Raw genomic sequence first — 25,805 nt, forward strand, 5'->3', positions numbered from 1 at the left:
GTCTTCAGCAAATTCAAATGGAATATGGTACAAGAAAATTAATTTTCTATTTTGGTTGCACTTACTGAACACGGAATAATGAGCCCAATGTTTTCTGCCCGTTCAGAATTAGTTGTTTGAGTGCTTTTTCTCTGAGTGAACAAATACAGTTTGTGTTTGTGTCCTTTAACTCTGTTGTTTGTGTCCTGGCCAGGATGCTTCCCAGACCACTGCTTTATTTGATCAGCATTCCATGCCTAATGTATGAAGATTCTGTTCTCTGTCTTAAAGGGAGAGAAAGACATACCTCCAGAAGACAGAATGTGGTGTCTGGTTAGACCGGGTGGATATCGCAGCAGGACCTACTGGCACCAGTCACTCTGACTGTTTTCAAGTAGTACATGATAACCAGTACATGAACTGTCTGGTTCATAAACTGAATCGTTGCACTACCTGACCTACAAGCAAATGCAGGATAAGACAAAAAAAAAGTTAGCACATGCTTGCTGAAGTGATTTCTGTGAGTGACAAGGCCAGTATAAGACAGGTGAACGTCTTAATTCTTTGCTCAATAAAGGTGTCAGTTAACAGCTGGAGTGGGGGATGTCCTCCCCCAAAAGCTCCCTCGCTGTATCTGCGATTGCCCATCGGGGTATGGCTCTGGGTTCTCGTCTGGAGCGGCACACCGTGAGAGTTCTCGGAAGAGCTCTGCCCACGTACGGCCCGGCTCCAGCCAATGCTCAAAGCCTTCTGCCTTCGTGAGGAGTCGCGCTGCGAGGGCGGCTCCGCCCTACTCCGGCGGGGGGGAGCGCCCGGGCTCCGCGCCGAGAGCGGGGCGGGTTCCCGAGCGGCCCGGGGGCACCGCCCGCTGCCGGGGCGTCGCCAGGAAGCGGAACGGCCGCCAGCGGAATCAGTTCCGGGTGCGAGTGGCTGTGGGAGCGGGCGGGAAGCGGCGCTGGGAGCGGGCCGGGCCGGCCGGGTTCCGCCATGTGAGAGCTCCAGACAGCCCCAGGTGAGCGGCGCGCGAGGGGCGCTCGGCCCCGGGGCGGCGCGGGGCTCCCCATGGGACGGGCCGTGCTCGGGAGGGGTCCCGGCGCCTGACAGGCCCCGCGGGGGCGGCGACCGCGGCCCGGCGGGCCGTGGCTCGGTTCGGCTGCCTGGAGCGGAGGCAGCGGCTTCGTCGAGGCGGCCTTCGCCCGGCCGTGCCTCGGTAGGAGCTGTCGCGTAACCCGAGTCGGTGGTTCTGGTGCAGCTTTGGCGTGCGGGGAGGGAGGGCGGACGCGCCTGTGTCGGGGTCTGCTGTTAACCCGAGCGGGGCGTAAAATCCCCGGCACGGCGGACTGGAGAGGAACGAACTTGGCCCCGTTCGGGGAGGTGTTCATTGCCAGGAGCTGGGGGACTTTTCAGCTGCTGCTGTTCCATCAGAGAAGGTGGAAGTTCTAGTGAAACCCCAATCTCCGTAATGCAAAGGTCTTTCCAAATCCCGGCAGGCGTGCACAGCGTGTAGAGTTGGAATTGGCTTAGAGTGAATCAGAGTTGAGAATTAATTTGGAACAAGCCAGAACAGTCTCAGAAACATTAAAGTGGGTAAGCCTGGTTTCCAAGGGAAGACAAAGTGCGATAGGATTAGCTGCACTGCAGTTGTTACGTGTTGCAGAATACTCAACATCTGGATCCGAATGTGCTTGTGTTTCATTGCCTGTCCAGGGACAGCTCCAAACAGTTCCACCTGTCCCGGGTAGTGTGCTGGGAAAATACCACGAAAATGTGTTCTTTGCAGCTTGTAAATCTACTGCAAAAAACGTTGCTGATATCTAGAGAACACAGTATTGCATTACTTAAAAGAAACATCGGAGCCAAAAAGTCAACAATTTGATGAAGAATGGCTATTGTTAAAAAAACAAACAAACAAAACCCTGCCAAAACCAAAAAAGAAAGTGGACAGATTAAAATGCACAATAGTGATGAAGTATTATCTTGATAGTAAATAAAATTGTAATATCAGGACGTTCAAGAGCTCTCTTCCCACTTTGTGAAAGTTCCAGCTGTGTATATATCCTCACTCTCAAAATACAGGCTGGAGTTCTTTTATAATGGAAGTGGCATTTCAAAGTTGTCAGGTATTTGGAAAATGTGGCTATTTAGCATTACATAATGGGGATATTGTGAAATTTGTGCACAAAATAAAAGCTTTTGATCATTACTTTTAAGATCTTGTTGATTTGAAGTGTATGTATCATCAACATGCCCCTTTGTTTTGTTTTTCTGGCAGAATACATTTGTTGATACTGGAATCATAGACACATAGAATAGTTTTATTTAGAAGGCACCTTTTGATCTTGGCTTATCTCCAGTTTGCCTCCTGGTAACTTTTTTGCATTCAGAAATAGATGTGTGCCTGCAACTACTTTTGTGGCAATTTGATTTCTAGAGTCAAGATTTAGAGATTATTTCTATTGAGGTTTCTAATTCTTACGTGAAACTATTTTTATGCATTGATAGGTGTTTCGTTTTTTTCTTTTCAATCACTTCCACACAGGCAAGCAGTTCGAGGAAGACAGTTAAGAGAATGAGGGATGAAAGTGTCACTTGGACTTCATATCTGCTTTCTGTGGATATTTGCTCAAATAAGAGGGTCTTTTTTTTTTATAAAATCCTAAATATGCAGTTCCAAAAATATCTCTGCTGCACCATGCTGACCACTGAGAATGAGTTTGCAGCGTTGCTTGGTACTGGCATGTGCGTATGTATACATGTCCACGTGTGTACATACATCTAAATAAATTGATTTTATTTTGATGCTGAAATCATCCACTCTTTAAAGTGATTTTCTGTACACGTGTTGTGAATCTTGGTGAGGTAAAAATAAATACTTTAAAATTTTTGTTAGACAAATGTCTGAATTAATAAAGCTTTACTGAACTGAGTGTCAAGGGTTACTCCCTTGACTGCTTTTCTCCCCAGGCAGTTAGTGAGGTTGTGTCCCACAGCACTGCCAGAGACCTCACCTGCCAGGCAGGAGCTTTGCTTGTGGTTTCATTGCAGGTATTCGGTACTTTGGGTAGAACATGGCCTGTCTGGCTGCAGAGAAGGAATAATGACTCTCACTGGACGTTCTGTTATCTACGGATGCAAGAATGTAAGAGCTAAGTTTTCTAGTAACTACAGTTCAGCCTGTATTAACTGGCTTGTGTTTCTGAGGAAGTGGGCATTTCCTGCATTTTTAGGAGGTAAAGTAATAAAGTTTTAAATTGTTGTGTAGTTGTCACCTAACAGATTTTGTATTGTAGTCCAAACCAGACATGAAGCAGACTGACTTTCAAGGCTGTTTTCCAATTAATAATATGCCTTATGCACCTTTTGTGTGTGCTTTCCTACAGATAATTTGGGCAAACTGCTTCTATCTTCTTTAATTCCAATGGGCATTTTGGAGGAAGTGATGAATTAATGCAAAAACCAATTCTACATATTTGAATAGTGCTGCTTGTATTATTAGAAATTTGTTGTACTTCAGTTGTTGGGAGATTATGTGGGTTTCTTACCCTCCTTTAGTTTTGGAGTTTTTTATTGGCTGCAAAATTAAACGTTTTAGAAGTTTTTTATCAGTGAGGTAGCTTACCCTGCTTTGGGGGTGGAGTTTCAGTACAGCAGGAATGCTGTGTGGCATGTTATTTAAGGCCATCCAAGAGCACTGTATGTTGACTTTTAAGGGATAATTAGTATTTCACTGTTATGAGAAGTATAAACTGGTAGAATGTTCTATGATCAGTCGCTCCCCTATTTTCAAAGGTTATTTTAAGAGTGTCTTGGAGACCCCCCCCAGCCTTGACATACTTGATGGCAGTTTTCCTTTGATACAGCTAGCGTTAATTAGTGTGGCTTTTGTAAATCTGAAGAGTGATGCAAAGGCGTCACTGAAAAGAGTAAGACTGATGAAGACTTTTGCCCAAAAACTTCCATGATCATAGCTGATAAGGTAACATTCCTAGGTTAAAATTCTCTTGAATGATATTTGCAGTGATGTCCTGAGTTCTCACACAGATGGTGCAAATACTAGGTCCTACACAATGCAAGGGAGGAGTGCACTGATTTATACAAATACCTGCTTATTTTCTTGCCCTCTCTGTATTCTGAGCAGTTATGTATGGAGGGAATATCACAGAATCATTTAAATCGAAAAGACGTCCAAGATCATCGAGTCCAGTCTTTAACTGATCACCGCATTGTCAACCAGACCAGAGCACTGAGTGCCACATCCAGTCATTTCTTTAACACTTCCAGGGATGGTGACTCCACCACCTCCCTGGGCAGCCTGTTCCAATGCTTAACAACCCTTTCAGTGAAGAAATTCTTCCCAATTTCCAACCTGAATCTCCCTTGCTGCAGGTTGAGGCCGTTTCCTCTTGTCCTGCTGCTTGTTGCTGGGTAGAGGCATTTTTGGCATCATAGAGTACTTTGTTTTGGTTTTGTCTTAACTTTCATTATGACCCTCCTGGCTTTTCTATGCATTTCTGTTCTCAGATGTGCTACAACAGTAATGGTTTGTAATGTGGGTTTTTTTTCCCAAGGATTCCTTGTTGCTGATTTAAGAAAATGCAAGGGATCTTTTCTCACACCTTAGTGTGAGTTAAAATGAGTATAATTTGTGTCATTCACCTGTCTGTGGGAACGGTGAATCATACTTCAGTGAGTGAAGGAAATTAAACAGGTGCAGACTTAGAAGCAGAAACTAATACTATGTTGGCAGACACACAGCTTCGTGTTATAGTTATATGATGCTTCTCCGCTGCTACTGTATGATGTCAGTAAAATTAAATACCTAATGTGGTTTGTCAACATCTATTCTTGTTTTTTTAAATTAAATAAGCGTTTTCATAGAACATAATTTTTAAAGGAAATTTCTTTTGAAATCTAATAAGAAATTTTATCCCTCTCATGTTCAGAGGTACTTCAATGAACACTTTTCTTTGAAGACATAGGCCAGCAATCCACTACTACTAAAGCCATTTTGTGGGCTATATTTGCTGTATAAAACCCTGATGAATAAATGTAGTGCAGATGCAAAGAGAATTTATATGATTCTTTTGAGTGTGACTGCATCATCTGCTACAAAATAGACATGAGGCTCAACAGAGAGCCCTTCTAGGACTTAGTGACCTGGTGTGCATTTTTGGCCTGTGCCTTCAGCCAGTTTCTTGGATACATAATAGCTATGAAAACCTTAAACACTTTGACCTACTTTTGAGGAAAGGTTAAGAGAGGACCTAATTGTAGACAGGTGCCCAGACTCAAATTTTGCAGGGCTATGCCCTAACTTTACACTAACTCCCAGGCAGGGATGAAAGCTAAAGCAAGATGAAATGCATTACTTCTTAACAATGAGTGTACCTGGCACTGCTGTGACTTTACAAAATCACAGAATATTCTCAGTTGGAAGGGACCCAAAAGGATAATTGAATCCAGCTCAAGTTGTCTTAGTTCTCACTACCCCCAAATGCTCAAGTTTATATATTGCAAATAAAACTGTCGTAATTCTGAGCTATTGTTCTATATGACTGTACTGAGCCTAAATAACACAGGTTCACTCTGCACCTGCTGAGATACTGTGGAAGGTACCGAATGGGACTTCTGACTGAGCATGATTTCTTTTTCTTCTTCACCTGTGCTAATTCTGTAAGGAATGTTATGTGTATAAGTTTCATTATGACTGTCTGGTTAACTGCAGAGATTTTTTTTTCTTTAGAGCATACAGTGGATGTGTCCAAAGTTCTTTTGTGTTTTAAAGTACCTTCTTGCTTCACTTTAATGCTATATGCCTGACCCCAAAGGAGAAGAGGTTAGGGAGATGTTTCACCTTGAAGGAAGCTGTTAAAAAGCTTGGGGGGGGTTCTCATTAGCCTTTTCAAACTGTAGTGATCTTCCCAGATTCTTTCAGAAATGTTTCAGCCATAAATACTATTGTCTTGAAAGTGCTACTGCTCTGCCAGCACTGATGAATAATTGAGTATTGTTATGGTACAGTATTGTTATGTTATGCTGAACATTATTTTGGTTAATGTTACTAGAATTTTATCATGGAACTGCTAAGTTGATCCTATATAGAAATAAAATAAAACCTTCTTGTGTATGGGAATATAATCTATGGATTACTTTTATTTTCTAGATAGTGACATTAGGGACTTTTGTAAATAAATAAGATCATTTTTCTTCTGGCTCTTATTCACCAATAAAACATGGCGAGTGATGCCTGCTTCTCTGATGTGTGATGCCCAGATTTCCCCCCCAGGTCTTGCTTTCCCAAATTGATATGAGGAAGTTGGGATGCTCTGGTACTAACCCTGCCAAAATTACTGCAGCCTCAATGCTGTCCCTGCTAGGGGGAGGGAGGCCTGCTCCAGAATGGGGTTTCCATTGGTAACTGGTCACTTCTCCTCTAGCTGGAGATTTAAGGTTGTGGCTGAAATTGGAAGAAGGGTTCCCTTCTGTCCACTGCTGCTGTATTTCAAAATTCTTGTCCTTTAACCCCAGCTTTCCACAGATGATTTCAAGGTTACAGGAAGCATGTATCTGCAAAGGAAGGAACTAAGGTGGAAAAGTACTCAAAAGAGTATGCTGTAGCTTGCTCTCTTTGTTTTTTAAGAGCAGCTGGATATAGAATCTTGTTGTGCACTGCCTTTTGACAGTGTGCACTTGACCTGTTTGCTTGCTCTCAAAGCTACACTGTATGTTCCCTTGATCCCTCTTGCAGGGCTTTTACTGCTTTTCTGCTACACTGATGAACAGACTTACAGACCTTTGACTCCATCATCCTCTCCACTCATGGCCAGAATGTGCTGTTTACTCCTAGCATCTTAAGCAAATAAGCTTCTTTGTTTCCCAAAAGAAAGATGAAACAACTCTGAGAACAGATACATATATGCATATGGAGATAATAGGGTGTTCTAATAGTCATGATAGGCAAGGATCACAGTGGATTCCCATCTCCTTGGTGTCTTTCTGGTTCTCATGCTTTCTCTGGTATGTGTTTGCAGTCCATTTTCAATGTGTGGCCGCATCCCAGGGACCCTGAATTCATCTAGAGATTCTATGATGAAAAGAACATAATTTCTTTTCCCTCTATCATAAGCCATAAAATGTCCATCTTCTCTCTTCTCAGGTGCCTATCCTTAATTCATTCCTTCTGTCTGAACCAGTGCTAGTGGTGACAATTTATGTTTTAGTATTTTCTCCAGGAGTAAGTTATTCTCCATTTTGCTGGGTAAGAGCCCTTAGGGAAGTATGGGACAAGGAGGAACTCCACTGTCTATTTGTGACAAACCTTCTGTACATCCTAGACTAGAATGCCAAATTATTGCTGCTGGAGGCTGGTCTTTTGGTCTCTACAGAGTTCCTGACTCAGGTAATTTGTCTATTCGTGTCACTTCTACTCAACACAAACTCTTCCTCAATTTATCAGAGAAGCTTAATCAGGAATGGCTGATGTTGCATCTGTGCATAGCTAATAAGCCCCACAAATTAAAGGTTCCATATGCTGGGTTTCTAAGAAGCTTGCGCTGCCCTGTCAGGCACAAGTGAAGGTGACAGATTGTGATGGTGCATTCCCTCCTCCCTGGTGATTCCTTAAGTGACCTTAAAACACTCATTCGTAACACAGACATGTATCCAACTGCTGAAACTCCTGTCTTCCGTGTGGGACTGGGATAGTTATTCTCTGCACAACAGGCAGGGGTGCTCAGAAAAGCAAAGTTAATCTTGCCATGTAACTACACCACAGCTGGGATAGGTTATGTGTTGTGCTGTTGGATTTTTGACTTACATCAGCGCAAAACTCTGAATTGTTTTGTAGCTTTGCTTGCTGAATAAAAGAACTGTCCTGCCAAAGCCATCTCTGAAGAGATTGCTATAGTCATATCACTTCTGGTAGCCATCTTGTAGTCCTTATTTCCCACCTCAGATGTAAGAACCTAGAAAATGTCTTTTTTCTCACTTATACATCTCAGCCAAAAAACTCAAATGAAGTCCCATTTACCCATTTTAATGGGTAATGACACTGGTAAGTTAGAGAACATATTTAGCAAGTCTGATAACTTGATTTTGAATGTTCTGTGAGAGGTTTTGCCAGTTTTCTAAGTCAAACATAATGTCAAGACAGGAAGCTGGCTTTTTTGTGTCTGCTGAAAAGAAGTTCTGGTTTTGAAGGTTGTGAATGTTAGTTTTATGTGAGGGTCAGCTGATAGAGCTCCAGTGCTTCCTTTTAGGATTTTAATTTTATTTCTTGTCAATTTTCTTTTTAGAAACCTGAATTTTCATAATTTGATTTAAATTGTTCCTGTGTCCCATTACAGCATGTAACATAATAGAAAAAAAAATCTGCTAGTATATTGTGATACATTGGATATGCTTCCTGCATCTGAAGTCAATGGATGATGTTGAGATCTGTTTGTTCAATTGGAAAAGCAGGTATGGTGGCAATATTATGTCTTTAGACTTCTGCATTAATAAGAACTAGAATAGCAATAAAAGTCTGAGGGTTCTTGGGCGCTTGATTAGTGTCCAGTCTTGGAAATGTAGGGTAATGTTGCAGATCAACATTCTCAGGCTGATAGTGTGTGAGTATGCTTTTTACAATAGTAATCTGTGAAAAGTACTTTTCTTTAGCTTTTGTTTGGAGCCCTATACATCTCTTTAAGGCCTCTTTGAATGTCATTTTCCTCTGTTTAAGTACCCATGGCTTTTAAGTTAGGTTAAAATTTGAATGTCAGATTATTCTAGCTTGGAGATGACTGCTGTGTCAGATGAACTTCAAAGTTCACACCATGGTTTGAAAAAAAAAGAAAAAAACTAAAATTACAAGAGAAATTTTTTTTGAAAAATTTGAAGTCCATGGGTGGCTCAAACATTTTTCTTTCAAATCTTTCAGATTAAGACTGTACTTTTTTATTATATGGAGTATTTATGCTAAATGTTTTGTTGTAATGCACCTTTAACAGATCAGTGGGGTGATGTGACTTAAACATTTGCAAGCATTTATTTTTGAAATGGAAAACTCCATATTCATTCTCTGTTTTAAATCTTCTAATTTTTCTTTCAGATTACTCTTTACATCTGTAGAAATGGACAGCAGCAGTTTCATTCAGTTTGATGTGCCGGAGTACAGCAACACTGTTCTGAGCCAGTTAAACGAACTCCGCTTGCAAGGGAAACTCTGTGACATAATCGTGCACATCCAGGGTCAGCCGTTCCGTGCCCATAAAGCTGTCTTAGCTGCCAGTTCTCCGTATTTCCGCGACCATTCAGCATTAAGCACCATGAGTGGCCTATCCATATCGGTTATTAAAAACCCCAATGTTTTTGAACAGTTGCTTTCTTTTTGTTACACTGGAAGGATGTCCTTGCAACTGAAGGACGTTGTCAGTTTTCTGACTGCAGCTAGCTTCCTACAGATGCAGTGTGTCATTGACAAGTGCACACAGATACTGGAGAGTATTCATTCAAAGATCAGTGTTGGTGATGTTGATTCTGTTACTGTCGGTGCCGAAGAAAATTCAGAGAATCGTAATGGCGTTAAAGACAGCAGCTACTTTGCCAACCCTATTGAGATATCTCCTCCCTATTGCTCTCAGGTGCGACAGTCAGCAGCAGGCAGCGACCTTCGGATGGAAACTACTCCAGGCAAAACTCTTCGTAGTCGTCTGCAAGAAGAAGGGCATTCAGACAGAGGGAGCAGCGGTAGTATCTCTGAATATGAGGTTCAGATTGAAGGTGATCATGACCAAGGAGACCTGATAGTAAGGGAAAGTCAGATTGCAGAGGTGAAAGTTAAAATGGAAAAGTCTGACAGACCAAGCTGCTCTGATAGCTCTTCCCTTGGTGATGATGGATATCACACTGAAATGGTGGATGGAGAGCAGGTGGTCGCAGTAAATGTTGGTTCCTATGGGTCTGTCTTACAACATGTTTATTCATTTACTCATGCCTCATCACAGGCAACAGGTGTGTCAGAAACCTTTGGAAGCATGAGCAATACAAGTCCTTCAAGGTCAATGCTGAGCTGTTTCAGAGGAGGTCGTGCACGCCAAAAACGAGTACCTACAGGTCACTTGCATAGTGATGTCCAGGGCTTGGTGCAAGGGGCTGACAGTGAATCCATGGTGAGTAATCCAGGATATGAAAATAGTCCACGGGAAAGAAATGCAAGAGGTCATTGGTATCCATACAATGAGAGGCTAATTTGTATCTACTGTGGCAAGTCTTTCAACCAGAAAGGGAGCCTTGACCGACACATGCGATTGCACATGGGAATAACTCCTTTTGTGTGCAAGTTTTGTGGAAAGAAATATACCCGTAAGGACCAACTTGAGTATCATATTCGTGGTCACACAGATGACAAACCCTTTCGCTGTGAGATCTGTGGAAAATGTTTTCCTTTCCAGGGTACACTAAACCAGCACTTGCGAAAAAATCACCCGGGAGTTACAGAAGTGAGAAACAGGGTTGAGTCTCCAGACAGAACAGAAGCGTTTGTGGAACAGAAAGTAGATAACGATGCTTCAGCTTCTGAAGCCATGGATTCTAGTATGGAAATTCATGCAATGTCTAACACATCTGATTAAAATCTTATATCTAAGTGAAACACAGACAAGCACATTACTTATGTATTTTTAAAGTATTTTATTCTTTTAGTAATCTTCAGTACAAGTATAACAGCCTTTTCATTTCCCTGACCTTCTGGAAATCAGTTAGAAATGGTTTCTGGAGAAGACTTCAGAAGTATTCTTTGTTTTTGAAGGAGGCTGATTTGTTTGGGGTTTGTTTTTTTGTATTTGAAGACGCTCAGAATATAAAGACAGTGTACTGGGGAAAGGCTAGGAAGAGTCTGGTGAAGTGTCCCTGCTGATTGATCTGGTGAGACACAAATGCCAGTGGAGAAAGATATTAGAATAAGATTGGCAGCTCTGCTGAATGTTCAAAGAAGCTGTAATTTCCTTTATTTCTTAAATCCTGTTGCTGGTAATGAGTTACACAGCAGTTGGGAGAGAGAATATTACAGCTTTGATTCCTCTCCTGTCACAATGAAATCTGTTCACTCTTACTAACTGGTTTTGGTAGTGAGACTGTTTATATATATAAATTTGCTTTATATATATAAAATGCTTTCACTTTCCCTTTTCTGTGTCAAGGCTAATACCATATGCCACTCTATCAACCGTTAGGACTCCTCTCTGCTTAGGGCTTAGAACTTCGGACTTTGGGAGGATGGTTTTGATTTTAAACAAATGTTGTTTGGTTTTCATTTTATTAAACTATTACTTTGTGTGCAAAAGTGAGCAAAGTGAATTACCTTGTTCTAATAGCTTTGCTTTATAACATATGTAAACCAAATGCCATAAATCTATTAACTATGGTTAAATTGTTGAAAGGTTTTGTTAGTTGTCTAGAATGCAAGCTGGACAACCTGTGGTGCTGACCTTTTTATATATATAGAGATAGATATATCTATATATATATAGATATACACATATATATATATCTATATATTAAAAAAAAATATTAGCAAACCTAAAAGTAGCATTGTGGTCTAAAATGGGTTTTTACTGGCCTCAGAATCTACCTTCATTTTGTACTGTAGAACCGTACCAGGTAATTAAACTTAACTTCATCACTCTTCATGGTTGGTTAAAACATGAGAGAGATGTAGTTTAAATCACAGTATTTCCAAGCAGTATTTTAATAGGTCTCTTCACAGAGAGCTGCTTTCAGGTGCACGTTGGCTTCCTACTTAAATTTCCGGGTGATATGCCAGCACTTGGAATTTGTACTTTTTTTGTATAGAAAAACAAATACTTTATGGGAATTTTGAGCAATATGTTATTTCATGTGTGAGTATCACAGAGTTGCTATGGCTTCTCTGTTTTTTCAGTGGTTTTTTTCTCTATAAAGAAGCTACCAACAACTTTAAAAATACTCTAAATCTTTTTTGTTTCACCAAATACGTGTTTTTAATATGGTGCTAACTTCATTATTTAGGTCAGTATAATATATAACATGTGAAACATAATGGTCAAGGGAAAAAAATCCCCAAAAGCAGACAAACAAAAGCCCCCCTACACAAACCAACTTCCCTAAGATCCCAACTAAACAGAAAAAAAAAAAAGGAAAAAAAAAAGAGGAAAAAAAAAAAAAGAAAAAACCCAATACCACAAAAAACCAATGGCTTAAAAGACCTCAAAAGCATGGGCTGGCAAACACTACTGTTTAACATTCTACCTGATGAACAGAATTAGTTATTAAACTAATCACATCCTTCTTTAGAATACAGGTTTTATATTATTGGGTCTTATGTTTGTTTAGCTGATACTGAAAATCCATTTGTGAACGTGCTGTTTAACTCCCAAAAATTAGAAAATGAAAGTGCATTTCTAAATTATTGGAAAGAAAAAGGTAGGTTTGCTATCTTGTAAAACTTTTTGGCCTCTGTGAAGCTGGGACATATTTGTGCAGCAGCTTTATTAAATACACTAGTTCTTCATATTGTGACACACTGCGATAAGAATTAATCTCTCAAACATGGATTTACAGTATAACCTCCAACTGCTCCATTGGAGTAGTTTCAGTCAAATTAAGTACATCATTTGCCTCTTTGTCCTAAAACTGCCTAAATAAAGAGGCAGGGGGTGGGGAGACGCTTCTCTCCTTGAAGCAACAACAGAAATTTTGTTTCCAGTGAGGGAAGGGATAGTCTGTGTCTAAAGGCAGGTAGTCTGTATGTTTACTCACCTAAAAACATGGTGTTTCTGATACAGTTTTTTCCTTGAGTGTTTGTTTTAAGTAATTAAATGCAAAAAGTGTGTTTTGGTAAATTAAGTTTGAGACATGCAAAATCCAAGAAATGTATAGTTATTCTTAACCCTTTATCTTGAACCTGTGCTGTGGTGCCTTTGGTGTGAATTTTTCCCTGGAAGGATGACTTGAGGATAGCAGGATATGGGTACAAATTTATATTTCTTGAATTTCTGTGTCACAATCTTAGCATTATTTAAATCTAGTTCTTTGTATTTGTAAATGTATTAAAATGGTTTGAGTTTACCAAAGAGTGACTTATCCAAAATTGTCTCAGACAAAAGCAAACAAGAAAACAACATCACGTTGATTGTACAGGTTCAGGTTCAAACCGTTGTAACAGACTGTTAAGGGGCAGGAAATGATCCGCTTTTCTCCAAGCCGTGGTCCAGCAGTGTGCAAGTCCCTCCCCGCGCGGGCAGCGCTCTTGCCTCCAAGCCATAGTCCAGCTCTGCGGCGCAGCCGCGCGCCCGGGCTCTGCCAGACACCACCGGCACCCCTGGCAGCAGCACTGCCACTGTGCCTTGTCACACAGCGCGGTGCCAGCATCAGCGCTGGCACAGGCACGAGGCACGGCCGCTGAGCACGGTGCCATTCCTTTAGCAGAGGCTGGAAACACTGTACCGTGTCTCGTGTCTGTGCGGTTCTTAGCACAGGGCTGTTACGCATTTCATTTACAATAAATGCAGAAGTCAATAGAATATGTGAAGAAATATTTGACAGCAAAATAAGTAATGAAATTATACAGGCTGGTTCATAATTGAGTCTCTTCTTAATCTACCTTTTTAATTCTAGACAAATGTGAAAACAGTGACAGTGTCCTTTCCTCTAGATGCTTAACCTATTCTGACAAACTGTGAAAATAAAGGATTTTATACCTTTGCTAATGTTTCTTGTTTAAAACTATTATTTTAGTTTTCTTTATCAGTTATCTCCCATATTACTTTTTTTAAACTTGTAAATACGTTTAGAAAATAGCTTTGTAAATACTTACAAGTGTATTAAAAGTTCAGTTTGGTCACTAAGGCCTCAAGATTGGCTCTGCTTTTTGAGTGTGAAATCTTTCTGTAGCATAAAGGATACTGTCAGTTCACTGTCAGCAGGGTAGACTGTAGGCCTACATTTAGAGTTTTAATGCAGTCTTCCCCAGCATAAATTCATGTTTTATGCTGAAGCCTTTGGTTTACTTTGGACAAAACAATGAGGCCTCATAATGTTTAGGCTGAATTATGGGAAGAACAACAGGAATAAAATCAAGGGCTGGGAAAATACTGAATAAGCTTTACCTTTAAATATATATATATTATTTTAATTTTTGTATTAGTTTACTGTGATTCTTTTATTGTCATTTTTCTAAACAGGTTTTACATGAAACCATTGAAAGGGACTCAAATATGCAACACCTAATCTATTTTCCAAGGGAATTTTACCCTTGAATGGTGCTTTTTGACTGGTCAGGGTTATTTATTAAATTTTATATTTCAAAGTATTTGGGGAATTATGTAAATTCTTTATATGAATCTCTTTATTTCATGAATTGTAAATTTCATAATACTCAGTGATCAAATTGGAAGTTTAGTAAAGTCATTCAAAATGTTCAAACTTTATAATCTGTGTGCATTTTACATATGTTTTATCAAGTGCCAGAATACTTGTATTTAATATTGTAGATTTAATACTACTTGCACATCCCTGTGGCAGCATTAACTTAAGTTATGCAAGTTTACATTAAAAAAAAACAAAAACGAAACAAATAAGTAAGCCTGGGACGTGTGTTCCTGTATTTCTTCAGGGGATGTGAAGCCACGTATCACTGACCGAGCAGGTTTGCTTCCTGCTCCTGTAGCTCACTCCTGCTATGGCAGATGCAGAACTGCTGAATCCCCTTCCCACAGGCCGGGGATTCAGCCTTTGAACTCAGCCTGAGAAGCTCTGGTTGTAGATCTGGTTAGAGGTAGAGCTCTTGCACGATTTTAACAGTGTTTGTTTCTGACTGAAAATTTGTATTTTAAAATAAATTTTATTTGTATGCTTATTTTTCAAGATAAATAATTGAACAGTTTGAATGACTTGACTTGGTGTCATTATCTTGCAATATAAACCGGGAACCTCACACCTCCGCACTTCATCGCCACGTGAAGTAAATGAAGCTAGCTAAGCTGATGCTGTAAGAATTAGTAACTTGCCATTAAGGATTATTTTACAGCATGAACTTTAAAATATTTATTCAGATGATATTTTACTCTTGTATTCACTTTGTTTTTAGATTTGTGACATGAATATTTCTGTGCTGCTTTATTTTGTTCTGATGAATTTGTTTCTTGCTTGTAAATTGCCTTTTTTATGGTATAAAGTCAATCGGAATTGCTGTTTGTAAATTAAAATGCTTCTAGAGCAAATCTGTGGTGTCAGTGTCTACATTTAGGTATTTAATTACTGGGAGTTTGCATTTTAGATGCTATTACTGAACTGTTACAAGAAGCATTTTAATACTGATCTACCAACTAGAAATCAAGTCATTAGAAACAACTACTCTTGAAGTTTCTCTGTTTTGCCAGCATTAATTGCTTCGTTCTGAACAGATGATCATTTGAGCTGTGTACTCCAAAACCTCATCCAACTTTCAGAGCAAAACAAAAAATCCAGCCAGGTGGTGGCAATCCATCCATGCCATTCCAAGGCTGGTCTGTTGAGGAGGGACACCCTGCTTCGTTCCTTCAGCAGCATTTACATTTTATGTTCTGCTGCCGACATCAGTAGGGGTGATGCTGTTCCCAGCAAGTGTAGGTACACTCCTCCTCACCCTCGACGTTGAATTTAACAGGAGCATCCCCCCTACAGTGCAGCTGTAGGCCATGGTTATCTTGACTGGCAGTGGGATTTGGCGGGACTGGAGCTGCATGGGTTAATCCCTGAGTCCCTGTTGGTGTCAGAGTATTCCAGCCTTCAACACCTCCCTTCAAATCCCCTTCTTATAAAGGTCTGAAACTTCAAGTAATGCAGAATGGGGTAAACAAGACCTGACTCTTAGGAGTGGGATAAACATACTGTTGCACTGGTATCCAGGCCACTGAGATGATCAGGTGTCTGGAGCATCTCTGCTATGGAGCCAGACTGGGAGAGCTGGGGCTGCTCATCTGGGGAAGAGAAGGGTCTGGGGAGACCTCAGAGCCCCTTCCAGCACCTAAAGGGGCTCCAGGAGAGCTGGAGAGGGACTTTTAACAAGGGTCTGGAGTGCTTCCCACTGCCAGAGGGCAGGCTTAGATGGGATATTGGGAAGGAATTGTTCCCTGGGAGGGTGGCGAGGCCCTGGCACAGGGTGCCCAGAGCAGCTGGGGCAGCCCCATCCCTGTAGTGACCAAGGCCAGGCTGGACCAGGCTTGGAGCAACCTGGTCCAGTGGAAGGTGTCTCTGCCCATGGCAGGGACGTGGAATGAGATGAGCTTTTAAATCCCTTCCCTAAATCATTCTGATTCTGTGAGTGTTCTGATATAGCTGAATTTCTCTCATCGTAGCTGGCACATCTGAATTCAGCATCAAGGGAAAAGCAGACCCAGAGATTGGATACTTGTTTAAAAAGTGCTACAAAATACCACTTTCAGCAGAAAACAGAAGACAAAGATTTTGTGAAAAAGTTTTGTTAAGGTGGCTACAGGAAAAACTTGGTTTAGGTTGAAAAGAACCAGTTTTGTTCACCTGATCTTTGTGTACATGCAGATGCAGGCCCCATTGCTTAACTTTTCATAATGCAGACTTCTTGAAAACAGGTTGAGGGAAAGGTAGAATAGCCAATGAATATGGCATACGGAATTTATACTCTTCCAGCAATAATCATGCAGAGAAAATGAAGCCAAATTCCGTGGATGTTACATTTCGTGAGCTATATGAAATAGCATAGTACATTTGTATTGTGCATGGGTTTAGGAAAAATTTAAATTTAATATTATGTCAAAAGTCAGTTGAATTATAGACAGAAACATTTCATTAAAATTTAGGGAAATTATATGGCTGATGCCATTGTCTAAAGTAACATTCCTTGTCTGTGCATTCTTTTCCACCAGAGGGTGCTGGCTTATTTTTAAAAATATATGATGTAGGGGTCATTTAAGGCACTGTACATAGCAGAAACCTAAAATAGGAACAAAAAAAGAAGTTTCGAGTCCTCATTATGACCCCTTCAAGAGGAGCAGGTGCTGGGTGATTCCGTTGTTAGCAGAGCAGTGTTTATACCCAGGATTTCAGAGGCTGTCCTGCTGTGCTGCATGAGACCTACCTGGGCAGTGGACACCACCATTTTACAGTACTTTAAGTGTCAGTTTGGTGACTCTGTCAGAATCTCATAATCATTTGGATAAGAAGTTAACTGGTTTTCAGATAGTTTTTTTCCAAATTCCTGTAAAAATACTAGTAACTAATGTATATTTTCCAAAGACTGTAGCACATGGATTGCTGTTTTAATGTTCTGGCACAGTGATACAGGACAGAGAAGAAAATATTTTGCCAGACAATTCTGTACTTTTGCTCTAGTGGGAACTGATGCTATACATATTAGAGGAAAGTGTGTTGCTTGGCAGTACACCAATAGGATAAACTCAAATAAGAATTAAATGTTTGGAGATTCATATGAAATTAATTTTCTTTAGCCTTTCTGAGGGGCAGGGAAGTGTAGGGAGAATACCTTCTGAGTAGTGCCTTTGGCTTTGATATAGTTATTGGTGTTGTGAGCATCAGGACTCATAACAGATCTCAAATCTATGTTTAAAGTTATTTTTACAATTTATTCTCAATTTGAATTTTTCTGCTTTGAAAAGCGCACTCATATACATTTAGTTGTGATGTCTGAAGATGTTTAAACTGCTCTGAGTTTGATAGGTACTGAAAACCTTTGGTAACCAGGAAATTGGAAAGACACCTTATAAATGTATTCGGGGCATCATGCAGTATCTCAAAGCTTCCTCTGCATACCCTCACTAGGCTTTTGTTCTCTAACACGCAAACCTGCAGGCCAGTCCGATGGGCTGAGTGGAATCCTGCATGTACCTACCAGTCCACAGAGTCAATGTTTTCCTGTAGCGATGCCTACACACACTGCGCCTGAGCATAGCTTTTATAGAAGCTGTAAGTCAGAGAAAGGTGCACCATCCTTTTGCCTCTTTGCTTCTAGTACCACTCTCAATTACCAAGAAGCCCACAAAGCTCTATTTGATTGCCTTGGAAGAACACACAAGGTCACTGACCCGCAGCATCATCACCCGGACCTGAACCTGACCCCGGTTTTAGTTTGGTGGTTCCGAAAGGTTCGTCGGGACCTTTCGGGAAGGGAGAGGCACAGCCCATGCTGCGGCGAGGGGACGCGAACGACCGGCACTTCACTGACTCTTCTCCGGGAGCGACCAGACGCGCTGCTCGGGGCCGGGCCGCCACCGGGAGGGACGCTCGGGCTGTTCGGAAGCCCTGCCCGCACCCCCGGGCTCGCCCCCTGCCGCACCCCCGGGCTCGCCCCGCGCCCGCACCCCCGGGCTCCCGCCGCTCTCACGGAGCCACCTGCGCAGCGGCGCTGAGACCGCCAGGGGGCGCGGGCGGGGCGGGCGCGGCCAAGGACGGCGCCGCAGCACCTGCGCTCGCGCGCTCCCGCCCCGCCCGGGCCCATTGGTGCGCGCTCCCGCGCGGGGAGCCGGTTGGCTGGCGCGCGCGTCAGTCCGCGCGCCCCCGCCCCGCCCCGCGGTCCCCAGCCGGGCCGGGCCTCGTCCCCGGCGGCGCTGAGGGTGCCTCCCTCTCACCGAGAGAGCTCGTGGGCGTTGCTGGGGGCATCAAGTCCCGAACAGGTGAGCTGCGGACAAGCTCCGTGTGCCCGGCAGAAAAGGTGGGACAGGCCGCCACAGCCCCTCGTCCCTCTGCCTTCTGCCGGCCCCGCTCCGGGCGTGTGTTGCGGACGGAGCTCTGCGGCGACAGGCCCAGACGGGCGCTCACCCTCCGGAGGCGCCGCTAGCGGGAGGCTGGCGGCTCCCGGCTCCCCGGGGGCGGCGCGGGGCGCTGCCGCATCGCCGCCCGCCGTGGCGGGTCCGGGCCCCTCCTGCGCGGGGCGCGGCAGGTGCGCGGGAGGCGGGCTGGGCGCTGGCGGGGCCGGGCGGCGCTTCCCCGCTCTGCGAGCGCCCGACCAGCCCCTCGGCCTCGCTGGGAAAGGGGCCCGGGCCCCTCCCCGCCCGGCGCTGTCGCTCCGGCGCGGGGCCGGCGGTGCCCACGGCCCTGCCCGCCGGCGGGGCTCCGGGGCTGGCCCGGTGCGGTGAGGCGGGGCGGGCACGTGCAGTCGGTGCTGCGCGGCGCGAATCCGGGCGGCAGCGGGAGCAGCCTTGGTACGGATGTGGGGTCTGGGGGAACAGATGGAAACCACCTAGGGTTGGCTACGTTCTCCTGTGTCTTTAGGAATAAATTTGAAAACTATTTGCATATCATGTGGATGAAACCGTGCGGATCTTGTTCAGAGCCTTTACTGCGATCTGTTTTCAATTCACTTCAGATAGTTTTTGGTCTAGCTTCTGCAGGCTTATGTCAGCCTGGGGCCTTGGCAAGTCGTGGATGGAGGAATGGATGTTGAAATTTTTGGTAGTAGAAGTACATCATGCCTTTTGTCTGTGGCTTGTTGATCTGAACCCAACTAAATGGAGCATATGTATTCGTGTCACACTAATTATTGAAAAAATTGAAATGCGTTGATGTCTCTGAAATACAAAAGAATATTCCTTGCCTCAGAAACCTTATCTATGAATGTTGCAATTTGTCTTTTATGTCTAGCTTTGATAGTCAGATATTTTTTCACTTGTTGAATATTCATGCCATGCCTGGTAGATATTCTTCATGTCTCAGAAGGACAAGAAGCTGTTGTAAAGGGCAGACCTACACACACTTGTTTGTTCGTTTTCTGCATGTTGCCCATCCTGCATGATGTAGCACCAGTTTGCAGAAAAATGAGTACAAAACACTTTCAAACCAAGTTATTTTATTTGTTTTTCTGTTTATTTGCCTTATTTTAGTGAAGGGAAGACATCCAGAAGTTCATATGCATAGTAATTACAAGGTTTGCCCTTTACTAAAATGCCATGTGATGCAGGGCAGACAACAGGCATCATGTCTGTAGTTTCATTGAAATACTTAAATGGTTGCTAACCCATTTTTAACTTGTCATTTTGATTATTCTGTGAACTAGGATCATTTGCTCATGCAAGGAGTGCCTACTGGATGAGTTTTGGGTGTGTCAAAAGAATACTGCTTTTCTAGCAAAAGATAGTTTGCTTTGATGCCAGTAGGAATTGTGTATAGTTATAGTCTAGAAGAGAGACTTTTTTAAGGGGGAGGTTCTCTAGTGATAGAACGAAAATAAAAACTGTAGTAGAGGCACAGTAGCACCAATTGACCTGCAGTGATTTTTACCTTTATCAAAGCAACATGGGCTTTAATGAGATTTTCATATCAGTCTATATAAAAGAAGCTGTCTTTGAGATTATTTTCTTCTCATTTGATGTGTAATTTTATTAAACATTAGGTTTTATAAAAGTTGGTATAAGGCAAACGAGGAGAAGAAAAGGGAAGGGCTATGCCTAAAGTAAATATCACCAAAATGAGTTACCTAAGCAGTATTTTTCTTAGGTTTGTAGCTGATCGTGTTTGTTGGAAGAGCTATGGCTTTATTTGCTGATACAGAGATAAAAGAATTACTGTATTTGGATTTGTGTCCATTTTGCTTTGTTTAATTAAGCCTTGAAGAAAATGGTGTGAGGATGAGTAGCATTTACAATTCATAAAGCACCTTGAAAGAAGTGAGTGAAACCAATAAATAATGTGTGTTGGCTTGGACCTTGTGTTGATTGACAGAGTGAGGGGGAGTTACAAGCACATATTTGGAGTATATTTAGCTATGAAACTTACAATACATTGCTCTTCTCTCTGTGATGTATATGTAGTTCTTTTAAGTTTGGGAATTTGTCAAATAGCAATGAAACTAGAATGGGGAGCTAACAATGAAAGTTGTGAGGGAGATGTAAGAATAAAAATCCCAGAGCACATGTTTCAGGTGAGGGGTGCACAGTTTGAGAATAATTGAGTTGTAAAATAAATGTAACCGTAATCCTGTTTCCTGGTATTTACAGGAATGTTATGCTTTTAAACAAGAGATAAAACTGCTGAAAAACCAGAGCTAGACCCAGCAACGAACTAATGGAGGTGTGCAGCAAAATGGGTTGAGAGCACAGCTGCCTTATTCCACTGTAAGTATGCAATTGTATTTAAAGTTACAGGTATTTCATATTTTCACCTATATTTGATAACCAGAGATTACAGAAGTGTCTGTCAGTTCTCTTCTGTTTAGAGAACTTGAGTTGTAGTAGTATTTTACTATAATTTGCAGATATATGTTTCTTTTCCTGTAACTGAAGATTTTTTCCTTTCATGAAGATTCCCTGAAAGTAAAACTTCCTAAACATATATCTTGGTCTTCTAAGATATTCAAGTTTGCAGACTTGCTTGAAGGGTAATGACTTTTGAAGGAGAACTTCTGCTGGAGAGAGCGCTGCAGTTCTGTCTTGATATGGAACGTTGATGTAAAGATTTCCAGACACAGATAAAATTCCGGTCTATGCAAAGTTCTCCAAATGGTTTCTAATAATTAGAAACCCATACTGTATTTCTTGTCTTAATTTGTTTAGGTAACCAGATGGAGATCTACTATCTTTACTTAGTAGAATTCACTTTATTGTACTTTTTCAGCTTATACAAGTAATTTTGATCATACTATTACTTTACTTCCTGATGCAGTAAGTAATGATGCAGACAAAAGAAATGGAGAGAAGAAAACATTTAAAAGTAAATTTGTAAATATAATAAATGTTCATTAGAGTGAGCTCAGTAATCAGTGGATATAGTAAAGATGTGGGGCGTAATCAGAAGAATAGCATTGGACATTCAAGCCAGCATTGTCAGCTTCCTACTCTTTCATGGTTTTAGCAGCTGAGGATTGTGTGAGATTTGAAATAATTTTTGACAGCCTTTTGCTATGAAATTTTGCATACAGCTTTTAAACTAGGAAACTGAGACATTGCATTCATTATAATTTTGAAAAATAAGACAACCTTCTTTTTATTCCACTTGTAGAATGTTAGCTTACCTTTTTGGTGTAGTGACTGCCACATATGTCTTTGTATCCAGGTTGCCCTATGACAGTTAATTTGAAAAGCTGGAATTTTAATTGTTGTAGGGCAGCTTAGTGACAACAAAGGGACCAATGGCAGTCTAGTGTAACATGTGACAAATCAAATAAAGCATGTCATAAATGCATGACCTGCGCATTAGGTGTTGTTTTTAATGTACTGTTAGGTATAATTCAGATCAGTTGTGTATTAAGATAACCCAAGAGTTCAGGACTTGGATTCTGAAGTTGTTTCTTGAACTCATCACAGCAGCTGCTTCTCTGCTCACAGTCAAACTCGTTTGAGTACATGCACTGGAGGGGTGGAAGTAGGAGAGTTGAGAGAATTTTAGAAAGGGAAATCAACTTTGAATATGCTTTTTCCAGAATTAGACTTGATCCATTGGCAGCTATTGGGAAATGATGCAAGATTCAGGTTTTTTTAGCCTGTTTACTCAGGGACGATGCACGTTATTGAGGAATAGTTATTTACTTGAGTGATCTCAGTTTATGGTCAGCTGAATTAATCCACAGCCCCATTTTATTTCTGTTACATTTTCATTATTCATCATTAAATACAGTAAGAAGTTTCTCAGAAAAGGATGTGCATGAAACTGCTAAATTGTTCATAGTGTATTTTATCTATAGGGGGTACTGTTGCCTAAAACATAGTGAAATATATTAGGGTCTTCCTGGTGAAATGGATACTGAAAATACACAAGTGTTTGCTTTGGAAGATCTTTAAAAAGCTATCACATTTCTATGACTAATCTTCTGTAGCCTAATTGCTTTGTTCTTAATAAACCGTTAGTAGGCAATTATTTAAATCCAGGCTTTCAAATACTCTAGAATTTCTCATGTTGTCCAAATGTCCACCAAGATTTATTGTTTAATTACTTCAAAAGGACCTTTTGAAATTAAGATATTTTTCATATAAAGCATTATGGTTACTTCTGTTGGTTCTAACCAAGTTTATCAGTGCCCAGGTAGGGCCCTAGTGCACTTTGATTGCTCCCACTGAACCAGTTGTCCAGCTAATTTAAGCTTAAGAAAGAATATTTATCTTTTGATAGAATGCTGAAGTATATTTTCTTAAAAGCATGTTGCAGCTCTCAGTTCACGATTCAGTGTTATTAGGAAAACCATAATCAACTAATGAAAGCAGTAAGTAAATGGTTATTGAAATCAACGAAGCCAGTTGACTTGTGGAGTGTGGAACGGCTGAATTAGGGCTGGTAAGAAGCATATGTAGCTCAGTATTTTTCCCTTCGGTGAAAAAAATCAATAAGAACAGTGGTCATCAGTGGTTGCTGACATGGTAATCTTTGTATTTGCTGAAAGCAATGTGAACAGTTAGTAACTTCCTCAGATTGCTCTGCTAGCATTCAGAAATTAGAGCACTTTAGTGGACTTTGTTGTGAATAAAGTCCACAAATCAGTGGACTTTGTTGGCCAGAAGTAGTTTTCTGTGCTTAAGTGTCTCAGTGACTTTCTTGTGAGTTTGGTAACTAGTACTGAGACTGAACTTATGGGCACTTTGACTGCATTACATGCATGTTACTAACAGCAATATAAAATTTGCATTTTGCTTTCGAAGAATGTTGCTTCTGTGGCATAGATAACAAGATTTGACAAATGCTGGTAAAATAATGGCTCTAAGGTTTGCTTCTGTGCTTGGTTTTGATGGTGGTATTTTTGGTTTTTTTTTCCAGTTGTTTTTGCACTGTCTTCAGTTTTGCTTCAGAGAGTACTCCATATCTAAATGGGTTTGTCAAATTGGCAAAGAAGAATAGACAAACTCTGGTGTCTGTTGCATCCTGATTTATCCACTTTGCTTCTGACAGCCTATGAAGGAGATCTACTGCAGTGTGCCTGTGAACCTTCCGTGCAAACAGATAAGGTGTTTCCTTAGTTTTGATTTTTAGCATTGTTTGTGTAATGCATCATTTCCATGATTAACCTGAGCAAGTTGAAAGAAATTATGAATCAAAAGCTGTGAAAAGAAGTTGTATGTAATTTAAGTGACTTCTTACGTTTTATTGCCAACATTTTGGGCCTTTGATAATTTCTGGGATTTGAGAAATTTCTTTTTAATCTTGTTGGTGTGAAATATGGCAAGTACAGGGGAATATTATTTTTAATATCTTGATGTTGTTTGACAGCCTCTTCATACCATGGGCATAGTATCAGCTCCTGTGTTACTTTGTGTGTAGAGAGATGCTTTCTGCAGGTAGGGAAACACTTCAAATGATCAAGTGGACTTGACTAAAAAGGATAATTGCTTCCTATGACTTTCATGAAGGTAGCAAAACAAGTGGGTGTGTAGAGAAGCATTTTTTCATAGATGTGAATCTTGAAGAAATCTTTGCACATATGAAAAAGCAGTGCATTTTAAATGCTTGTGTTATATTTGGAACATTTTGGGGGGAGGGGGTAAGGCAAGGGGAATCTATTTTGATCATGTCTAGAATGAAAGTTTCTAGCCTTGCAAGATTTGTGTATGTGCTGAATGTTGAAAGGCAAAAGTATATTAGTGCTTTTGGGTTTAGGTTTTAAAGCATTTTTGTCTCAGTTTGATATAACGAACATTGAAACTTGTGTAAAACTTGGGCATGATACAAGTTCACATATGGGATTTTTCTTTCCCCTTTCACATCGTTATTGATTCCTCATGCCCTGGAGAACCTTTCAGAAAGGCAGAGATGGAGGCCACAAGAATATTTTTGTGGCCTTAATGTAAATGCCACATGTTAAAGAAATTACATCTACAGAATTACTTTCCACTTCATGGTTGTAAGGACTGTTAAGAAGAGCAACTCCGGACCTAGAAATACTTAGCAGCCTGTTAGTGCTCAAAATGAGTTAACCTTATCAGGAGAAAATATAAAGGAAATTGAAGGAACTGTTGCCTTGTTTAGCAGAGAAGATCTTGGCATTATTTGAAGCAAAATTAGTGACTTGTTTCATGCAAGATCCTGGGGAGAATTGTTTGTTGTTGTAGGAATGAGAAGTGAAGACTTCATCTTTCAAAAGAGAGTAAAATAAGAGGATATTTTTATTCTTAACTGTTTTGTTTTTTCAGGATTTTTCTGTTGGTGCGATCAGTGTTGTGGGAGGGAACGTGAGGACGCAGAGGGAGATGTGGCAGTTTCCCTTGCTGCACATATGAGCACCTACAGCTTTTGATGAAAGAGCCCATTTTCAGCAGTCAGTGGCAGTGCCTGCCATGGGCTCATCCATGAGTGCTGTGGGGAATGGCGACATAACCATGCAGTTTGCTCAGTTAAAGAGAATCAGAGCTTGAGCTGACTTGCTAGTTCTGTAAGCACTTTGTGGTAGCCTGCAGTTTCTGAGACTTTGTCCTGCCTGGGAGGGACTTTTATATAAAACTTAATTCAACATGAATGACAAATAATACACTTTTTTCCCCCTGCTTTTCTGGAGTTGAGCAGAGGTAAGGGTAAGGACTTGGCATGGCTTTAGCAATATTCAATTGTACTCCTTCGCTGGTGGTACCTGGAAAAGAAAAGAGCATCTATCTCCTAAGATAAATCTTGTTTCCTAAGTCCTTTGCTCTGAGTAGGAAAATGAAATATCTTGTATTGCTGGGTTATTTTCTGTGTGCATTTTGGGTTTTTTAATAAGTCTGATTTATTCCACAAATAATTTGCTTTGCAGGAATTTCTGTTTTCAACCAGTGCTGGCTGAGCTGAAACTTCCTGCACCGTGTGGAGAGCATGTATAAAAGGAATGACTTCATGGCCAGTGTGATGGTCACCTCTGCCACTCCAGAGGTACAGTTCGTTGG

The 25,805-nt window shown here is 41.3% G+C and overlaps 2 protein-coding genes across 8 annotated transcripts in view; both read left to right on the top strand.

Annotated features, from left to right (window-relative positions):
- Positions 1-571: 571 nt before the first annotated feature.
- On the top strand, positions 572-15,218 carry ZBTB34 (zinc finger and BTB domain containing 34). Of its 5 annotated transcripts, none has more exons than XM_071454260.1 (4): positions 903-991; positions 7,314-7,378; positions 8,325-8,439; positions 9,071-15,218. In XM_071454260.1, exons 3-4 carry the CDS (start codon positions 8,399-8,401, stop codon positions 10,590-10,592), a joined length of 1,563 nt encoding a protein of 520 aa, XP_071310361.1. In that variant the 5' UTR covers positions 903-991; positions 7,314-7,378; positions 8,325-8,398; the 3' UTR covers positions 10,593-15,218. The 5 variants fall into 5 exon arrangements, with proteins under 5 accessions (XP_071310362.1, XP_071310359.1, XP_071310361.1 ...); XM_071454259.1 differs by having other exon boundaries at positions 905-991; positions 2,519-7,378; XM_071454262.1 differs by lacking the exon at positions 903-991 and having other exon boundaries at positions 1,030-7,378; positions 9,071-10,130; positions 10,413-15,218.
- A 3,270-nt stretch (positions 15,219-18,488) lies between these two features.
- The window catches only part of RALGPS1 (Ral GEF with PH domain and SH3 binding motif 1), a 75,591-nt gene continuing 68,274 nt past the window's right edge, over positions 18,489-25,805 (top strand). For all 3 annotated transcript variants that reach the window (XM_071453839.1, XM_071453840.1, XM_071453841.1), the window contains exons 1-4: positions 18,489-18,644; positions 20,964-21,080; positions 23,710-23,897; positions 25,676-25,791. In XM_071453839.1, the coding sequence (XP_071309940.1) occupies positions 25,735-25,791 (57 nt within the window). In that variant the 5' untranslated portion in view covers positions 18,489-18,644; positions 20,964-21,080; positions 23,710-23,897; positions 25,676-25,734. The remainder of the gene's footprint in view (positions 18,645-20,963; positions 21,081-23,709; positions 23,898-25,675; positions 25,792-25,805) is intronic.

This window comes from Agelaius tricolor, unplaced genomic scaffold, assembly GCF_023055355.1.
Source record: "Agelaius tricolor isolate 1412-34295 unplaced genomic scaffold, bAgeTri1.0.p SCAF_38, whole genome shotgun sequence".
Classification (NCBI taxonomy): domain Eukaryota; kingdom Metazoa; phylum Chordata; class Aves; order Passeriformes; family Icteridae; genus Agelaius; species Agelaius tricolor.

Coding starts and splice junctions, on each gene's coding strand:
- ZBTB34 (XM_071454258.1), top strand. CDS start 8,399: ATGGATGATGTTGAGATCTGTTTGTTCAATTGGAAAAGCAG. Junction 8,440..9,070: donor TTGTTCAATTGGAAAAGCAG/GTATGGTGGCAA, acceptor TTTTTCTTTCAG/ATTACTCTTTACATCTGTAG.